The following is a 17,838-nucleotide window of genomic DNA, read 5'->3' on the forward strand; positions in this document are numbered from 1 at the left end:
ATTTGTTAATTGGCTTACGATGATATACTTGACCAACGTTTGTTACTCCAACCACTTTAATGTAGAAAAACATCCTGAGGTACTTCTGGAATTGTAATCATAACAAAAATCAATGTCAAGTCAAAGAAAGAGATATTAAGAGGTCTCACTAAAATCTTCTTCAAAAAGGAGGGATTTTAAAAGGATCTTATAAGAAAAGGAACTGGAGAGGCCGAGAGGTTTAGAGTGGCAACTTTAGAGCATAGGGCCTAGACAGCTGAATGGATGATCTGAACTTTATGAAGTACAGGAGACAACCAGGAGAGCAATGGAACAGGCGAGTCTAGAAGTGGCAACTGCATAGACGAGGGTTTCAGCTCTGCAGCAAGTTGAGGCAAGGGTAATCTTAGAGGTGGAAGGAAGCAGTCTTTGTGATGGGAAAGGATATGGGGTCAGAAGTTCAGCTCAGGATTAAACAGGATGCCAAGTTTACAAGAATATTAGTAACTAAACAATTAGCAAACTTAACTTTATAGAGTAGAGATAGTAAAGGTGCTTTGGGGCAGTTACTCTTGGGCCTCCAGTATTGAAAGGGATTTCATAAACCTTGTCTAGCATTTTAGCTTATTTTACAGAATGCTACATAAGGGATCAAATTAATTCGTTCAAACACTTACATGTTGAGGTTCATCATCTGCTGAAACTGCATTGTTCACACATAAGGCTTCCAAAAACTTCTGTTTTAATATAATATACCGGAATCTGGAAAAAGAGATTAACTACATTAAATGATTTTGTACTCTATCAAAATGATTAAGAATGAGCAGAGCTTTCACATTTTCACAATAAACCTAAGAAATTATTAGAAATCAGACCACAAATGAGGCAGTACATAGGATTAATAGGTTGCAATTCTTCCATTATAATAATGCTTTCATACATGCAATCTAACTATAATTTTAATGGTAAATTTCTAATTTCAAATATTCAAAGCTGTGAAATTCAGATGCATACTTCAGCTTCCATCTACTTCTATATAAACTTTTAAATTGAAAGTTGATTAATCTACTAGTTAGGCAGACCAAGCACCTATACCATTCTTGCAGGATAAACAGAAGTCAAAAGAGTTAAGTAGGTAATTCATTTGCAAGAATGAACGTTAACTTACAACTGTGAGGGGCACAGAGAATAGACAGAACAGTAGTCAGTATTCAACTGCAGCTGGGTAATCCAATCGAGCTTTTTGAAGATGTTACTCCAGCTGTTTTTCTTGAAAATAATGCATCTTGGACTGAAAACTTGGTATCAAGTTCTAATAATACCGCAAATAGCTATCATAAATTGTAGATTGATCTTCATAGTGATTTGTATATGATTATGTTATTTAAAAAAATAAAGAAAACTAAAAACAAGGGCCTGAAATACTGGTTTCAAGTCATTAGCTACATCAACTTAATAGGCAGCATAAAGACAACAAGCCGCAACTTTGGTGTTGATTTATAATTACTAATTTGCCTCATGGTGACCAAGCTCCTTTTCATCTAAAATGGAAAAGAGCCATCATTATGCCTGTTCCATAATTCACACACAGTAGCAAGGGTCAAACCAGATAGAGGGCAACAGCAACCATATTTTTTTTCTGGATCTGCCAAAAAGCTGCCCCTAGTGAAAATGGACGTGTTTTACAAACTAATGAGGAAGGCTATTGCTTCGAACAGCTGTGTCCATGGTAGATGCCTGAAATGCTAGGACACTTTTAGAAGGAGGGAGAGGTGAAACCAAGAAAAGAAGAAAAATTAACTAACCTTTTTGCATCAAATTTTTCCATACATTCAAGTGGCTGGATGAACTGAAGCACCTCATCCCAATGGCCATCCAGTACTAGCTGTCTATAAAATATCCAAAGATGATTTTTTTTTTGAGGTGAAATACTATACTGTTTAAGATGGCACAAACCAAGTTTACATTTTCACATCAAACCTAGCAAAGGAATTAATACAAATGTCACCACTATTTTTTGACTATAATTCTTACCACTTAAGTTATCTTACCTTTCCCTATATTTTTACTACGGTAGCAAAAGCAGAAAGGTAGCTCTGGCTATTTTTTTTTTTTAAATCTTGTACTTGCAACTTACAAGTCTGTGTAATGGTGGGTTCCCCTGATGGTTTCGTCATCTTCATCGGGCTTGTTCCAAGTTTGATCCCTAGTCTGTGCTGATATTAGATGGAGCAACAGTAAGGAAACTACTATTGGCCTTACAGCGTCTTAATTGCAGTGCAAAAAGTGACAGGGTCCTTCTCTCATCCATAATTCAATGACCCCTGCTGGAAGTGCATGTGTCTAGATGAGGACAAGATTGCACTAGGTTAAAATGTTCACTGCAGTCAATAGTGTGATTGCATGGGATTGTGAAGGCTCAACACAAATAACAGCCATGGTGGCAAATTATTGGAGGGTGCCTGTTGCCCATAGAACCTTAGCTCAGAAAGAAGTTAATTACTTAAATGGAAGACAGAAAGGGATGAAGTGTCAAAACAAAGACTGCAATAATTTCAGTAAATGAAAATGTTAAAATGGGTAGTATGTGTTTCCTTCTATCAACAGACTGGTGTAGACCATTTTTCATCCTGGCACAGGAATTTCCACTGACTGAAGTTTAAAGCTATATTTACCTGAACCTACACCTTATTTAAAAGATGCACTGATTGCACTTCTGTTGAATTTAGGAAAGAGTTCAACCCATAAAGTTCCAGCATTCTGCTGTACTGGTGGGCAACAGACCCAGTGCCCAACTGTGTAGAAACTCCATAATCGCCGCATTCAATTGGATCAACAAAAGTTAATGAGCTTAAACTAGTGTTTTGATGACTTTGCCAATCCATTTCCAATGTTATAATTTAAGGTAAGGGTTTTACACTTTATAAAGTAAAAAGCCTACATGTGAAGTCATAGTGCAATTGTGTTATACAGCATTTACAGGAGAATAAATTGACAAATGCAGGGTACAGTTAAATGCGTGCTGGGAACCAGGCACTTTGGTACTCAGCATAATTTAGTTCAGCAGATTCAGGAAGATTTCAAGGGCTGTGCAAATGGATTTTACAGGATTGATTCCAGTTGAATGACAGAGAACCCTTGAGAGTCTGTGATCATGTTCCATGTAGATTCATTCTTAGCTTCATTTGGATCAATCTAGGTAGAGTAGGCTTCCAGGAAAGGGTTCCAGACTGCCTAGTTTTTCCAGAGCTTTTACGACTTAACGTGTTACGAGCTCACAGGACACCAGTCTGGTGTGTACTCTGTCTTTAATGAAACTGACTGTAATGGCTGCCTGCAGTCAGAATGCCTCATTGTAGAGGTCAGATGACTACAGCAAATCAGCAGGCACATTGGTACAGTATTGCATTTCTATCCCAAACATCTCCCTTTTCATACTTAAAAACAAAAAAAAATTGCCTGCATTATCATTTACACGGAGTTGCCCAAGTTTCCCACTATGCACACAACTGTTCTCGTGCATTAGTAGTTCGTCATTCTTGTCCGTCTCTGCACATGCATTGCACACAGTCATTAAATTGTGCCGGTCTCTTAATGGTACGCGTTGTCGTTGGTTGTTTTTCTGGTTGATTTTCCTTCTGTGGCAAGTGTCGTTCCCGTGTCACTTGTTGCGATAACCGTTGTTGTTCTGTTTCTGTTGTTGGGGTGCTGTGGACCTCTGGGGCTGATGGTTGTTTTATGGTCTGTGCAGTTGGTGAGTTATTATCTTCCTGATCGGCCGCCTGCTATGACGGAACAGCTTCTCCAGTTGCGCGTATATGTCTGCGGCAGCCACGGTACATCTGGTCACTTACTTCCACCACATACGATCGAGGTGACAACTGCTCTATGCAGGTCCCAAGTCGCCACTTGGACTGACTCTTGTTGATAGCATTGAAGGTTTGTACCCTTACTGGCACTCCAATGCTCAATTCTGGCAATGGTTTGGCAGTTCTGTCAAAGTGAAATTTGGCTTTCTGCCGGTTCACTTTGATTTTGTACCTCATGCCTGTTACTACTTCTGGCTTCAAAAGCTTTTTTACCACTGGAAGAGTAGTTTGGGTGCGGCGTGACATTAGTCTTTGTACCAGACTACTTTCCATGCCTTCGGTAGGTGTGTTTCCCCACTCGAGGATTGCCGTATACATCTAAGCCAGATTTGCTCGATTTCTTTGATTCCTTTGGCGATTTTCACTGCCCCCTCAGCCTTTCCATTGGACTGAGGATAGTGTGGAGATGATGTATGGTGTTGAACTTCCCAATCCTTTATGAAGCGGCTGAATTCTTTGCTCGTGAACTGCAGATCATTTTCGGTCATCGCAATGTTTGGAATGCCTTAACAACCGGTGTGCTTTCGGGCATTCTACAATCTCACTGGTAGTCATTGAAGTCAGCTGGTCTACCTCCCAGTAGTCAGAATAGTAATCTACAGTGACAAGATAATCAGTAGCTCAGAGTGTGAAGAGGTCTACTCCCAGCTTCATCCAAGGTCTGTCTCAGATGTCATGTGTCATTAGCGGCTCTTTAGCTTGCTTAGCTTGGTACTCGCTGCATGCACTGCACTGGCTGATGTGGTCCTTGATTTCATTGCTCATGTTTGGCCAGTACAGTACTTCTCTTGCCTTCCTCAGACTTGACTCAATTCCTTGCTGGCTTGCATGGATGCGCTTTAGCATCTCTCCTCTCAACTCTTTAGGGATAATGACTCCATTTCCTTTGTACAAGATGCCATCTTGGGCTGTCAATTAAACTCTGCAAGCCCAATATGCTCTTGTGAACATCTCTCCTTGATGCTGTCAGGCCATCCTTTCATCACTACTTCTTGCAACATTTATAGAGTTGGATCTTGTTGGGCAGTTTACTTGATTTGGGCAAGGAGCATGTCTGTCAGATTCAAGGTCTCTGCTGGTTTGATGACTTCCAGAGCATGTCGAACTGCAGCTTCACATTGGATCTGGAAAATTTCACACTGTCATAGCATCCTCTACTTTCTTCAATAGGGAGTGCAGCTCTCAACAGCATGTCAGCGATGTACATCTGTTTCCCTTGCTTGCATGTCACATCCAGATGATATTTCTATAACTGGAGTAACATCCTTTGCAGCAGATCGGAGCATCTTGAGGAAAATGCTTTGGAGTGGCTTGTGGTCGGACTCAACTGTCACTTTGTCTCATCCAAGTCGGTATTGATGAAAATGTTCACAAGCAAAGACAACGGCCAGGCACTCTTTCTCAATCTGAGTATAGAGTTGTTCCGTTTGCGTTAACGCCCTGGTGCAAATGCAACTGGTTGTTCTTGCTGCATTAGAGCTGCTCTAAGTCCTGTCTCGCTGGCGTCACACTGCAGGGTAACTTCATCTTTTACGTCATAGTATTTCAGCACTGGCATTGCTGTCACTAGTTGCTTGATTTTAGTGAATACTGCTTCTTGTTCTGTGCCCCAATACCGCTGCACATCCTTGGTGATGAGTTGGTGTAATGGTTCACACTCAGATGACAAATTGGGCAAAAATTTTGCTAAATAGTTGACGAATTCAACAAATCATTCTACTGCTTTTACATCTGTTGCTTGCCTCAATGCTGCTACTGTTCTCACCTTTTCGGGATCCGGGCGAAGACCTTTTGCTGTCAGTACATGACTTATGTACTTGACTTCGGGCATCTTTAATTGCAACTTTTTCTTGTTCAACTTCTGGTTCGTCTGGTGAGCTTTGTCCAGCAGTTGCACTAGATTTTGATCATGGTCAGCAATGGCTTCTTCCATTGAGTCTCTGCATCCATAAAGTAGATCACCCACTATAGCTTCCACTCCGGGAAGATCACTATCTCATGCTGTCTGCGTTGATACTCCTCTGGAGCTGTGGAAATGCCAAATGGCATGCGCAACAATCTGCATCACCCGAGCAACATCCAGAATGTGGTTAGAAAGCTGCTGTTTTCATCCAGCTTCACTTGTCAGTAGCCATCCTTCGCATCTCGGGTAGAGAAGATTTTTGCCTTTGCAAGTTGTGGCAAAATTCCTTCGATGGTTGTCATGGAGTAGCGTGATCTCTACAGAGCTTTTTTAGATCCTTTGGGTCGACGCATACTCTCAGCTTTCCAGATTGTTTCTCTGCTATCATGCTGCGAATCCATTCTGTAGCGGTTGTCACTTTCTTGATTACTCCCTTCTTTTCCAGCTCTTCTATCTTGTCTTTCAGGCTGGCCGCGAGGGCAGATAGAACTTTCCTTGGCAGATGCTGAATATGTCTTACCCTCTCATCTACTTCGAGATGATATTCTCCAGGAAGACAACCCAGACCTGTAAATACATTGTTGTACTCCTCTAGGATCTGTTCCACAGTCAATGGTTTAGTATGCTGCGACACATTGCAAATCTCTTTTTGCACATTGAGTGTTACCAGTCCAAGCTTTAGACTTGCTTCGGCTGAAATGAGTGACTTTTGTTTGCCGCCTATGATCTGGTACTCCAGATCTTTGTTCTTGCCATCGCATTGGGCTCTCAGAGTAACTTGTCCTCTTGGCACTAGTATGGTGCCATCATGTAGCCTCAACCTTACTTCTGACGGCTTCATTTTTGGATCGCCATGTTGAGCCACTTTGCACAGGTCTGTGAAGAACATGATGTTGCATGACACACCGGTGTCTAACTGGCACTTTATGTTGACTTAATATTTTCCTTCCGCAGTCATCATTTCAAAAGTTACAAACCATTTATCACTTATTGATCTGACTGAACCAATCTGTTGTATAGTGATTCATCACAATCTTCAGCTGACATCTCTCCAGTGGCCATCTGTACCTGCGTGTTGTGCTTCCTTCTAGCCAACACTTGTGTGCAGAATGATTCAGCAAGCTCACAGGACACCAGTCTGGTGTGCACTCTGTCTTTAATGAAACTGACTGTAATGGCTGCCTGCAGTCAGAATACCTCATTGTAGAGGTCACATGACTACAGCAAGACAGGAGACTCATTGGTACAGTATTGCATTTCTATCTCAAACACAATGGGTCAGACACTGCCTTTCACCTAGGGAACTTGGGCTCAAATCCACTCCAGACTGATGAACACCAGAAGTGAGAGCTGGAGGAGGCCATTTGGCCCCTTGAGCCTGCTTCACCATTCAACAAGATCATGGCTGATCATCTACCTCAACCCTACCCTCCCATATCCCTTAGTGCCCAAAAATCTATCAACCTCTGTCGTGAATGCTCAACAACTGAGCGTCCACAGCTCTCTGGGGTAGAGAATTCCAAAAGATTTGCAACCCTTTGAGTGGAAAAAATTTCTCCTCATCTCAGTCCTAAATGACCGGCACCTTATTCTAGATCCCTCAGGGAGGAAAAACAATTTCTCAGCATCTACTCTGTCATGCCCCTTATGAATTTTATATGTTTCAATTAGATCACCTCTCATTATTCTAAACTCCTGGGATTATAGGCCTATCTATTCAATCTCTCCTCATAGGACAATCCTCTCATCCCAGGAACCAATCTAGCAAACCTTCATTGCACCCCATCTACAGCAAGTATGTCTTTCCTATTAATTGTGTTTAATCATATGCAGGTGGAGGGTGTTAATTAGGGATATATATTTATTTTACTGAAACTGGGTGAAGGTTTGAGTGAGGAGCTGCATGTTTGTAACCTTTTCACTTTGTAAAATAAATAAAAGACTGAGCAAAGATTGGCTCCAGCATAATCCTTCAACAAGCTTTCTGGAGTTTAACACTGCCTTAGGTAAGGAGCCCAGAACTGCACACAGTACTCCAGTTATGACCTCACCAATGCCTTCTATAATAGTAAGACTTCTTTACTCTTATGTTCTAATCCCTTTGTAACAAAAGCTAACATATCATTTGTCTTCCTAATTGCTTGCTGTACCTGCATGTTAACTTGGTGATACATGGACCTGGGTGTCCTTGTACTTCTCAATGCAAATATTTCCCTAGTCTCTACCATTCAAAAAAAAACTTCTTTTTATTTTTTCTGCCAAAGTGGATATCTTCACATTTCACCTTTTTCTGAATGCTCCATATGAAATGAGTTTGGGCAGTCTCAATCCAGTTCCTAGTGGGCATGAACCTACAGCACAAAGCTGTCCCGAATTCACCAAAGAATAGCAGTCTCACTCAAAGAAAGGTTTGGTGTATTATTTGGAAATAAAGTTACACTGGTTCAGTATAGGATACTCTCGAGGTTAGGGAACAATACAGCAAACTTTATTGTTTACACTAACAACCTCTGTCAACTGTTTAAAGATTGTGAAGTCTCAAGTTCCAGTTTTGATGCTGTAAATGACTTCAAGAGAATATTCTGGAACTCAAAACTCTGAAGCATCAGAATAGAAGTGCAGACATCCTCAAGACTGAATACATAAAATGTTAAACCAAAATCAAAATTATGGATAAAGGAGAATGATGGGGTATAGATTAAATTGTCCTTGACAGAGGACAAAGGATCGGCACAACATCGTGGGCCGAAGGGCCTGTTCTGTGCTGTATTTTTCTATGTTCTATGTTCTAAAATATTACAGATGCTGGAAATCGGAAATAAAAACAGAAAATGTTGGAAACACTGAGTAAGACATGCAGCATCTGTTTCAGGTCAATTCCTTTCATCAGAACTGGAAGATCTTAGCAATTAAGAGCTTTTAAGCTCAACAGCACCAATGAAAAAGAGGAGCAGGAAAGAACAAAGGCAAAGGTCTGTGACTGCAGAAGGCAGGAGTTAATAAATTACAAAAGGGATGATGGTGCAAAGCAAAAGTGGGTGATAAAGGGACAAATAAATAAAAGATGAGTCCAGAAGAGGTGTATATGATTACAGCAGAATTTAACATTCGCATTTATGTTGCTTCACCCCAGATATACAAAATTAAAATAAGCTCTCAACTACACCACATACCTGAGGAAGAGCATGTCATCTGAATAGAGTCCATTTATAACACCACTCTCTTTCTCAAGAGATAGCATACTAATATGGAGCTTCCTTGAATTAAGAAAATCCAGGATTAGTTTAATTATTTCGGCCTCTTTAACATTTATTGTCTCCTCGGCCGTCATGATTACAGCTTTCCAAGTGAGCTGACCTATAAATAAAGGATATAATTTGATAAGGGTTTTAAGAAAAAAAATTAATCTTTAGTGTGCTTCACACAGAAATGAGCTTTCAATCAGTTTCATTCTTTGAGCCAAAAGTCTCAGCCGTTATTGTTTTGCAAAGTAAATAGTTCTGAATTAAAATGTGAAGGATCGACAGATTTGTCTAAGATGCAGTACAAGTAGAAAATCTTGTTAGTTTTCAGAATATCCTGTTTATACTGAAGTATTGTCATTAAACCAGATTTCCAGTTTATTGTATTATACGCAATCTCTTATGTGACTTAGATTTGTTTTTACAACACAAAGCAATTTCTTCTCAGTCCCAGAGAAACACAGCTACTAAACACTGCAGCTTTCCTTACTACTGTAAAGCCATCAGAAATTATGCAAACATTCCAAAGAACATGCTACATGTAGTATTATGTACGACAGAGAGGATCTAAGCCAGAAGACAGAAAACGTGCAAGACACAATCTGTAAGCTCAGCATCCAGTTCAGCACATTTCCATATAAAAGTCACTGCATGTTTTAATTCACTACATGAAGTATTTGAAATGTTTCAACGTGATAGCACTATAACTGAGGTTTTAGAAACAACTATAACCTTGGGAGGCTGTTTGGGCTAACACGCAAACCACTAGCCTTCAGTTATCAAGCCTCCTGAGCTTGTTTTTTCTTTCCTATAGCAGGTTTAAGAAGTTCCTACTGTAGCTTCATGGTTATTGTAGAAACAGCCTGTGATAATTAAGAGAGCCTGAAATATTGACAACTAAGGAGCGATCCAATTATTTGGACCTTCCATTGAAACATGGAAATTGTGCTCTGCTTACCTGGTTTTGCAGTCGGTTTCACTTTAAATCACCTGTCTTTCTAACTTTCTTTTAATTCCCAAAACATTCAGCAAGCCCATCTCTCCCTCCTCTCCTTTCCTGCATTTCTTCTGATCCCTGGAGTGCTCCTCTGGTCTTTTGGGGGGTCAAACTTTAAGGTGGCGGGATCTGCACCCCTTTAAACACTTAATAGGGATGGGGATCCTACCCCCAAGAGCTGCCGGCCAATCACAGGGCCAGCAGTTCAACAGTAATCGACAGTGCCACTGGGGGCAGTGGCCACTGCCGGTACTGCAGAGGCCTCGGTCCAGCATTGGAACCCCTGGACCCGAGGTAGGTGAGGAGTGTTGCTGGGGCAAGTTCGGAAGGCCCCAGCGAGGGGATTGGGGGGTGGTTGTTCGGTCCGGGGGAGGGGGTTCCTGGGGGTACAATGGTTCTGGGGGGGGGGGGGGGGTCCTATGTGGGCCACGAATTACCCACGAAGGAGGGACCAAGTCTTCAGGAAGGGTGCCTCGTTTTCCAAGGCAAGATAAGATCCCAGCGGGAAAGGGCTCTATTTGGCATCTGGGTGGGAAGGCCGACGTCAGCCCATCCCACCCACGAGAAGATTGCGTCCAGCAATCCCAGCGTCAGGTTCCATGGCGGCCGCTGCTGCTCCGATTCTCTGGCCACACCACCACCACCACTTGCTTCATAGATATTTCATAGATATCTGAGACCTAGGCAGCTGAAGGCACAGCTGCTAATATTCAGGAGAAGTGGGGGGATGTTTCACAAGAGGCCGGTCAGAGGACAGGAGTGTTCAAGGGAGGCAGGGACAGAAGGATGCAGCAGGTTACAGGGAAAGGTTACAACAAAGCCATAAAGTAACAAACACGACAATGAGAATTTAAAATATAAGGCATTAGGTGGCCAGGAATCAGTGTAAATCAGAGGGCATTAGTAAGCAAAACTTGATATGGACTAGGATACAGGTAGCAAAGTTTTGTATGTGGTGAAATTTAAAGAGTGCAAGATGGAAGGCTCACCAAGACAACATTGAAACAGTCAAGCCTGCAAGTGACAAATGCATGCATGTGGGTTTCAGGAGCAGATGGGCTAAGATAGGGGCAGAGACAGTCGATGTTATGGAGGTGGAAGTAGGCAATTTTGTGATCAAGAGGATATTGGGTCAGGAATTCAGCTCATGGTTAAAGAGAATGCTGAGACTGCACATTGTCTGGTTCAGCCTGAGATGGTGGCTTGGAAATGGGATGTAACTAGTGAATGGGTACAGAGTCACTGGACATGCAGAATCTAATTCTATGTCTGTGTATGTCAGCATGTATATGAGGAAGGGGGAAGAGGGACAAGGATGGATCTTTGTGGGACTGCAGAGGCAACAGTGTGGGGCAAGGAAGGAAAGTAATTGTCGTTAATTCTCTATCCAGGAACAGATAGGAAAGAGTGAAACCAAGCAGGGGCCATTCCCACTGAGCTAGCATACATAGGACAGGCATTGGAGGTAGTGTAGTCAACTGTCAGAGCACTTGAGGGGGAAATAATAGCATATCAGCTGTGGCTCAGTTGGTAGCACTCTCACCTTGGGTTAAACTGAAGCCACGTCTGCCATCTCAGATGGACGCAAAAGATCACATGGCACAATTTCAAAGAACAGCAAGGGAGTTATCCCCGGTGTCCTGGCCAATATTTATCCCTCAGTCAACATCACAAAGAACAGAATATTTGGTCATTATCACATTGCTGTTTGTGGGAGCTTGCTCTGCATTACATTACATTACAATGACTACGCTTCAAAAGTACTTCATTGGCTGTAAAGCACTTTGAAACGTCTGCTGGTTGTGAAAGGCGCTATATAAATGCAAGTCTGTCTTTCTTTTCCTTTTAGCACACCCACAATGACACAGGATATAATCTGTAATTTCTAATGCATAGCTGAACTTGGAGAACAGACCAAGGGACTTTGGGTTTAATGTTTCATTCAAAGATCAGTACCTCCAGCAATGCAGAAATCCTTAAATACTGCATTGAGATGTCAGTTTGATTAGTCGCGCAGGAGATGGTAGGGGGCTTGAAACCTGCTGACTCAAAGACAATTATAAAATATCATCTGCAGCAATGATCTTTTAATCTAATTTGCTTTGTTGACAAAAAAAAAAGGCTTTGAGTTGTTAAACCAATATCAACAAGTCAGGACAATACTAAAGGGCAGTTCTATGCTACACTTAAAATCACACTTTTTTTAATGATACAGTCTAATTAAGATGTATAGGAAATTTTTAAACATAAATTGACACTAGCCAAATTGGTGTAGGAACCAGTGTAAAATTGTGCTAATTGGAAGAACTATTAGGCTTTGTATAAGTTGACCACACCAGACATATCTCTTGCAGTAACTTCTCAACAACCTGCATGGTTATCATGGAAGTGCTTCAAGAATGCATTACTGACTGGCCCCCTCCTACTTGATGTCTTTCCCTCAACTACATTATCTGTAAACATTGCGACACTTAAGTCAAACTGAACCCATAGCCAGAACCTTCTCCAACTTATAGCAAGTTTATTTATCCTGTTCATCTCCCACAGTATGCTCTACACCCTAATCTGACAGGTTGCTCCCCTGCTTCCCCCACCCCCACCATAAAACTTCAGTGCAATCTCTTTTTTTGCTGTGCACGGCCTGCTCATTTAAGTGTGCGGACCCTTTAAATTTTTTTCCATGCAGCAATTTAAAGGGGCTGACTTGTGCTCAGCCTGCACGGGAAATTCCAGGTTGCTGCGTGGCTGTGAAGCTTGGAGGGAACATTGCTTCAGCGTCCGATTTGATCTTCAGCTGAGCTTCAAAGCTGATATACTATCCATCACCAGCAATGTCTATTTCTACTTCAACCCTCATCTTCACCTTCATTCAACTCCTCAAGCTTGTTCTGCTATTCCATTAGATTATGACTGATCTGTACCTCAATTCCATTTACCTGCCACTGTTCCATATTCCTTGATACCCTTACATAACAAAAATTAATCAATCTCAGACTTGAAAATTTCAATTAACCCAGCATCTAGTCTTTTGGAGAAAGCGAATTCCAAACTTCCATTACCATGTTTGTGAACAACAAAAAAACAACAAAGAACAGTACAGCACAGGAACAGGCCATTCGGCCCTCCAAGCCTGCACCAATCTTGATGCCTGCCTAAACTAACACCTTCTACACTTCCGGGGCCCATATCCCTCTATTCCCTTCCTATTCACAACTGCTTACCAATTTCGCTCCTAAATGGACTAGCTCTAATTTTAAGAATTTCCCCCTTGTTCTGGATGCCCCAACAGAGGAAACAACTTCTCTGTATCCACCCTATTGAATCCTTTTACCATTTTAAAAACCTTGACTAGCTCTCTCTTCAACATTCTAAATTTAAGAGAATACAAGACAAGTTATGCAACCTGTCCTCAATATGACCCCTTATGCTTGGTTTTCATACCAGTGAGTCTGTGCTGTCCTTCCATGTCAGCCAGTGGTAGCACTCTAGCCTGAGTCAGGAGACTGTGAATTTAAGCCCCACTTGACAGACTTGTGCACATAATGCTAGGCTACCACTTCAGTGCAGTACCGAGGGAGTGCTATACTGTCAGGGATGCTGCCCTTGGTAGAATAAGTTGTTGAACCAAGCCCCACCTGTTTGCCCTCTCAGGTTGACTTAAAGATCCCTCGGCACATTTCAGAGAGATCAGGAGTCCTCGGTGTCCTGGCCAATATTTATCCTTCAACCAACATCATTAAAAAGCAGATTATCTGGCCGTCAAACTACTTTGTGTGAGACCTTGCAATGTGAGAATTGGCTGCTGAGTTTCCCACATTACAACAGTGACTACATATCCAAAAAAGTATTTTATTGGCTGTAAAGTGCCTTGGAGTGCCCTGAGGTCATCAAGGGAGCTATATAAATGCAAGTCTTTATTTTTCAGGCCAATATATCCTTTGAGAAGTGATACCCAAAACCAAACACAATACTTGAGATGGGGTCTGACCAAGGCTCGATACAAATGAAGCATCAATTCCACTCCTTTGTATTCCAGTCCCCTTGAGATAAAGGCCAACATCCCATTAGCCTTTTTGATTACTTGCATCAGTGCACAAGCTTTTAATGACTTGTGTACATGGGACATCCAAATCACTTTGTTCCTCCGCAATTCCTAATTTCTGACCATTAAGAAAATATTCTATTTTGTCTTTCTTGGATCCAAAGTGGATGATCTCAGTTAGCCCACAATGAACTCCCACTACACAGTTCTGCCTTTGTCTCTGTGACTTCCAGTTCTCATTTGCACATCTAACCTCCTAACAGTGTCACCTGCAAACTTGAATACACCACTATTTATACCCTCATCCAAGTCATTGATATATGTTGAAAAACGGAGGCCTAGTTTAAATCCTTAGGGAATATCACATGTCACATTCTAGTAGTGTACAGCCCCTTTATCCCTACTTTCTGTCTCCTCCCTCTCAACCATTACCAAGCCATGTCACAACGTTGCCTTCAATTCCACAGGCTCATTTTTGCTAATCTCTTTTCTGGAACCTTTTTTGAAATTAATTCTCAGGATATAAGAACATAAGAACTAGGAGCAGGGGTAGGCCATACTGTCTCTCAAACCTGCTCCAGTCTTCAATAAAATCATGACTGATCTTCTACCTCAATTCCACTTTCCAGTCCAATTGCCCAATTCCCTTACTACCTCAAAATCAATTGATCTCAGTCTTGAATATACTCATTGACTGTGCATCCACAGCCTCCTCAGGTACAAAACTCCAAAGATTCTCAATCCTACGGGTGACATAATTTTCCATCTCAGGGCCAACCCCTTGTTCTGAGATTATGACCCCGAGTTCTAGACTCTCCCAGCTAGGTGAAACAGCCTTTCACCATCTACCTTATCAAACCCTAAAAATTTTATACATTTCAAACAGATCAACTTTAATTCTTCTAAACTCCAGAAAATATAGGCCCATTCAACTCAATCTTAAGACAGCCCTCTAGTGAACCTTCATGGCACCCCCTCCAAAGCAAGCATATCCTTCTATAGGTAAGAACAAAGTTGCACAAAGTGCACTGTGTGCTCTCACCAAAACCCGATATCATTGCATAATTATGTATAATATAAATATAAACATGGACATTGCTAGCAAGACCAGCATTTATTGCCCATCCATAATTGCCTATAAGGTGGTGCTGAGCCTCTTGAACCACTGCAGTCCTTGAGGGGCAAGTATTCCCATAGTGCTGTTAGGTAGGGCATTCCAGCAATAACAATCAAATGTGATCTGGAAATCCATACAAGCAACATCCTAGACTCTCCTGTCTGCCATGTCGTGACCTCCTCAAAAATTTCAACTAGATTAGTTAGATATGACCTGTACAAATCTGTACTGATTCTCTTTGATCAGCTCATGTTTTCAAGTGCTCAATCACTAACCCCGCCTGCCCCCAATGATACATTCTCGTAAATCCCACAACTGATGGCTCTGTAGTTTCTTGGTTTCTCGCTCCCTTCTAAAATAATGGAGTAACTCAGATTTTGACCTGCTTTGACTCCACCTTCTCCTTACTTTAAATCAGCTTGTCCCTACAATATGAAACTCTCTCATTAAACCCATTTACCTCTCTCCCACCTTCAAAAGCCTGCTCAAAGCCCAAGTCTTCCACCATGCCTCCCCATTTTTTCTTCCAATGCTCTGATGAAACCTGGAACGTTAAGTGGTCTTCTCCCTTCACCGTCCTGCTGTGTTTTCCAGCATTGCTTGTTTTTGCATCAGTTGTTGGACCAAAGACCTAGCCTGTTCTTGTTAATGTGACCAGGACAAAGACCTATAATCACCTCAGTCACTATTTGCAGGGATCCAGGGAGCCCGTTCACCTCAATCTTTCCTCTCCCGCCTCTGGCGTATTTGTTACGGGTTTAGAAAGCCCGTGTTGGGTGTTTCCATCTGGTTTTTTGTGGGGGGGGGGGGGGGGCCCTACCTTGACGCCAGAGGCAGGGGATGCGACACTATTGACCAGGAGCTGCAACTCATTGCATCGCATCGCACAAAGAGGCGGCCTCAGTATTCACTCCGTGGGTAAACAACCTCAGGGAGGGGGATTTAAACATAAAGCACACGTAACAAGGGACAACTTGAACACCGCTCAGACAGTGATCGTCCCGGGACCAGCACCGGTGGCCGGGCAGCCGCCCTCACAACTCGCCCAGACCCAAGCAGTGACAATTTAAACATCCAGATTACATTTGTAAATTCATACCGTGCGTCGGCGAGTTACAATCACAGCGAATGGAGTCCTTTTGTTTTTTTTTTGCTCAGTGCTCCCAGCTTTTTACCCACACTCGTTGCTGACCGTTATTTTCCTTCTCCATCCCCCGGGTGACAGCGGCGGTGAAGTCCCACTATATGGCAGGAAATGCTCCCCGCACCGCACTGCGCCTGCGCGCCGCATCCAGCCTTGGAGGCTCAGGATTTGGCAGGTGGACGCCCGGGGAAGGAGGGGCTGGTCCCGGTCAGCGATCAGCCAGCAAACTTAACAAGAGTCGGCTCGTTTTACCAAAAAAGAAACCGACCCGACCCACAAGTTGTATTTGTGATGAGAAAGTTCCGGACGGCCTGCTCCTTACCCAGGTGAATGGCGCAGTCACAGCGCTCCCGCTGCGGCCGCTACCTTCCCCTCCCCCTCCTCGGGCTCGCGGCGTTGCCGTTGGCCGTTGTCTTGGTGCCGGCGCCGCTCACGTCCAGTCACTGCGCAGCCTCACTCGGCTGCTGCGGCCGCTGGGACCAGGCGGTCGCCTCTTTTGCGAGTGTCTCCCAGAGAGGGAGGGAATGATGCTGACAGCATGCTAGTGTTTGTGCTGCTAACAGACCTTCCAATTCTAACTCATCTTAGTACTAAAATTGTAACCTACAACTCCTGTGGAGCACAGACGCCTGCTGGGCCTGCTTCTGTGCTGTAAGCTCGCCGCGTGTTTGAACGGATGTACCGTCCGCGCCGCCGGAATCAGCCTTTCTTTCCTCTTGTTCACTGCTGCGCGTTTTAATACCGTTAACATGAAATTGGTGTGGACTCCTTCACAGTCGGGTTGTAATACGGTGTTTATCTCATCTACAACACATGTCGACTGTCTTTTTGTCTGCGGGGAAAATAAAGATAACAATGTAGTGCAAGGCTGCTGGAGCGGTCTTTTCCCGACAACAGGATGCAGCTACCTCCAGGATTCTCAGCTGCTGATCGCCCGTCCAAAATGTTGCCTGCGAACCTTTAAACATTTTCCTGTACACTTGTTAGTCACAAAATGTGAGATTAAATATGGTGACTTGGATAATGTTTCACTCACGGGGACATTTTTATATTTAGGCATTTACAGCATTTTAATTAATTCTTATCCCTCCCTTTCCTGAAAAAAATGTTCGGTATGCATTTCGTCCACAATCGCTTCAACAGTGGAAAGAAAGGTGCTGGTTAAAATGAGAACCATCATATCTTCTACAGACAACAGAGAGATGGAATTATGGCACGAGTTCAGAGGCTTGATCAAAAAAAATCTCTGAAAATCTCGCTCATTTTTCAAAATAATGACCCATCATTGAAAGGAAGTCTTTTTTTTTTAAAAAGATGGACTTCTATGTTAAAAATCAGACATCTGGTGCCCAGGTTTTGTTTTAGAAACTGCTAGACACAGCCACTCAAAAAATGGATTCCCTAATCCAAAATCAAACCCCAGCAGATTAAACATATTCTCTCCCCCCCTCCCCTCCCCACAAAAAATGATTACAATATAAAAAAATGAAGATTTAGTGAAAAATTGTTATTGTACAAATGATGCAGATCCACATAATCCAACAA

The 17,838-nt window shown here is 42.5% G+C and overlaps 1 protein-coding gene across 3 annotated transcripts in view; it reads right to left on the reverse strand.

Annotated features, from left to right (window-relative positions):
* The window catches only part of LOC137372994 (WD repeat-containing protein 47-like), a 64,279-nt gene extending 47,547 nt beyond the window's left edge, over nt 1-16,732 (reverse strand). The window contains exons 1-4 of one of the 3 annotated variants that reach the window (XM_068037600.1): nt 16,616-16,732; nt 8,925-9,108; nt 1,785-1,868; nt 657-741 (exon numbers count right to left, since the gene is read on the reverse strand). In XM_068037600.1, coding sequence (XP_067893701.1) covers nt 657-741; nt 1,785-1,868; nt 8,925-9,082 — 327 coding nt within the window. In that variant the 5' untranslated portion in view covers nt 9,083-9,108; nt 16,616-16,732. Of the gene's footprint in view, nt 1-18; nt 86-656; nt 742-1,784; nt 1,869-8,924; nt 9,109-16,248 lie in introns of those variants that run through there. The other 2 variants (XM_068037599.1, XM_068037601.1) reach the window with 2 other exon arrangements.
* Nucleotides 16,733-17,838: the final 1,106 nt, after the last annotated feature.

Source organism: Heterodontus francisci, chromosome 8, assembly GCF_036365525.1.
Source record: "Heterodontus francisci isolate sHetFra1 chromosome 8, sHetFra1.hap1, whole genome shotgun sequence".
Lineage (NCBI taxonomy): Eukaryota > Metazoa > Chordata > Chondrichthyes > Heterodontiformes > Heterodontidae > Heterodontus > Heterodontus francisci.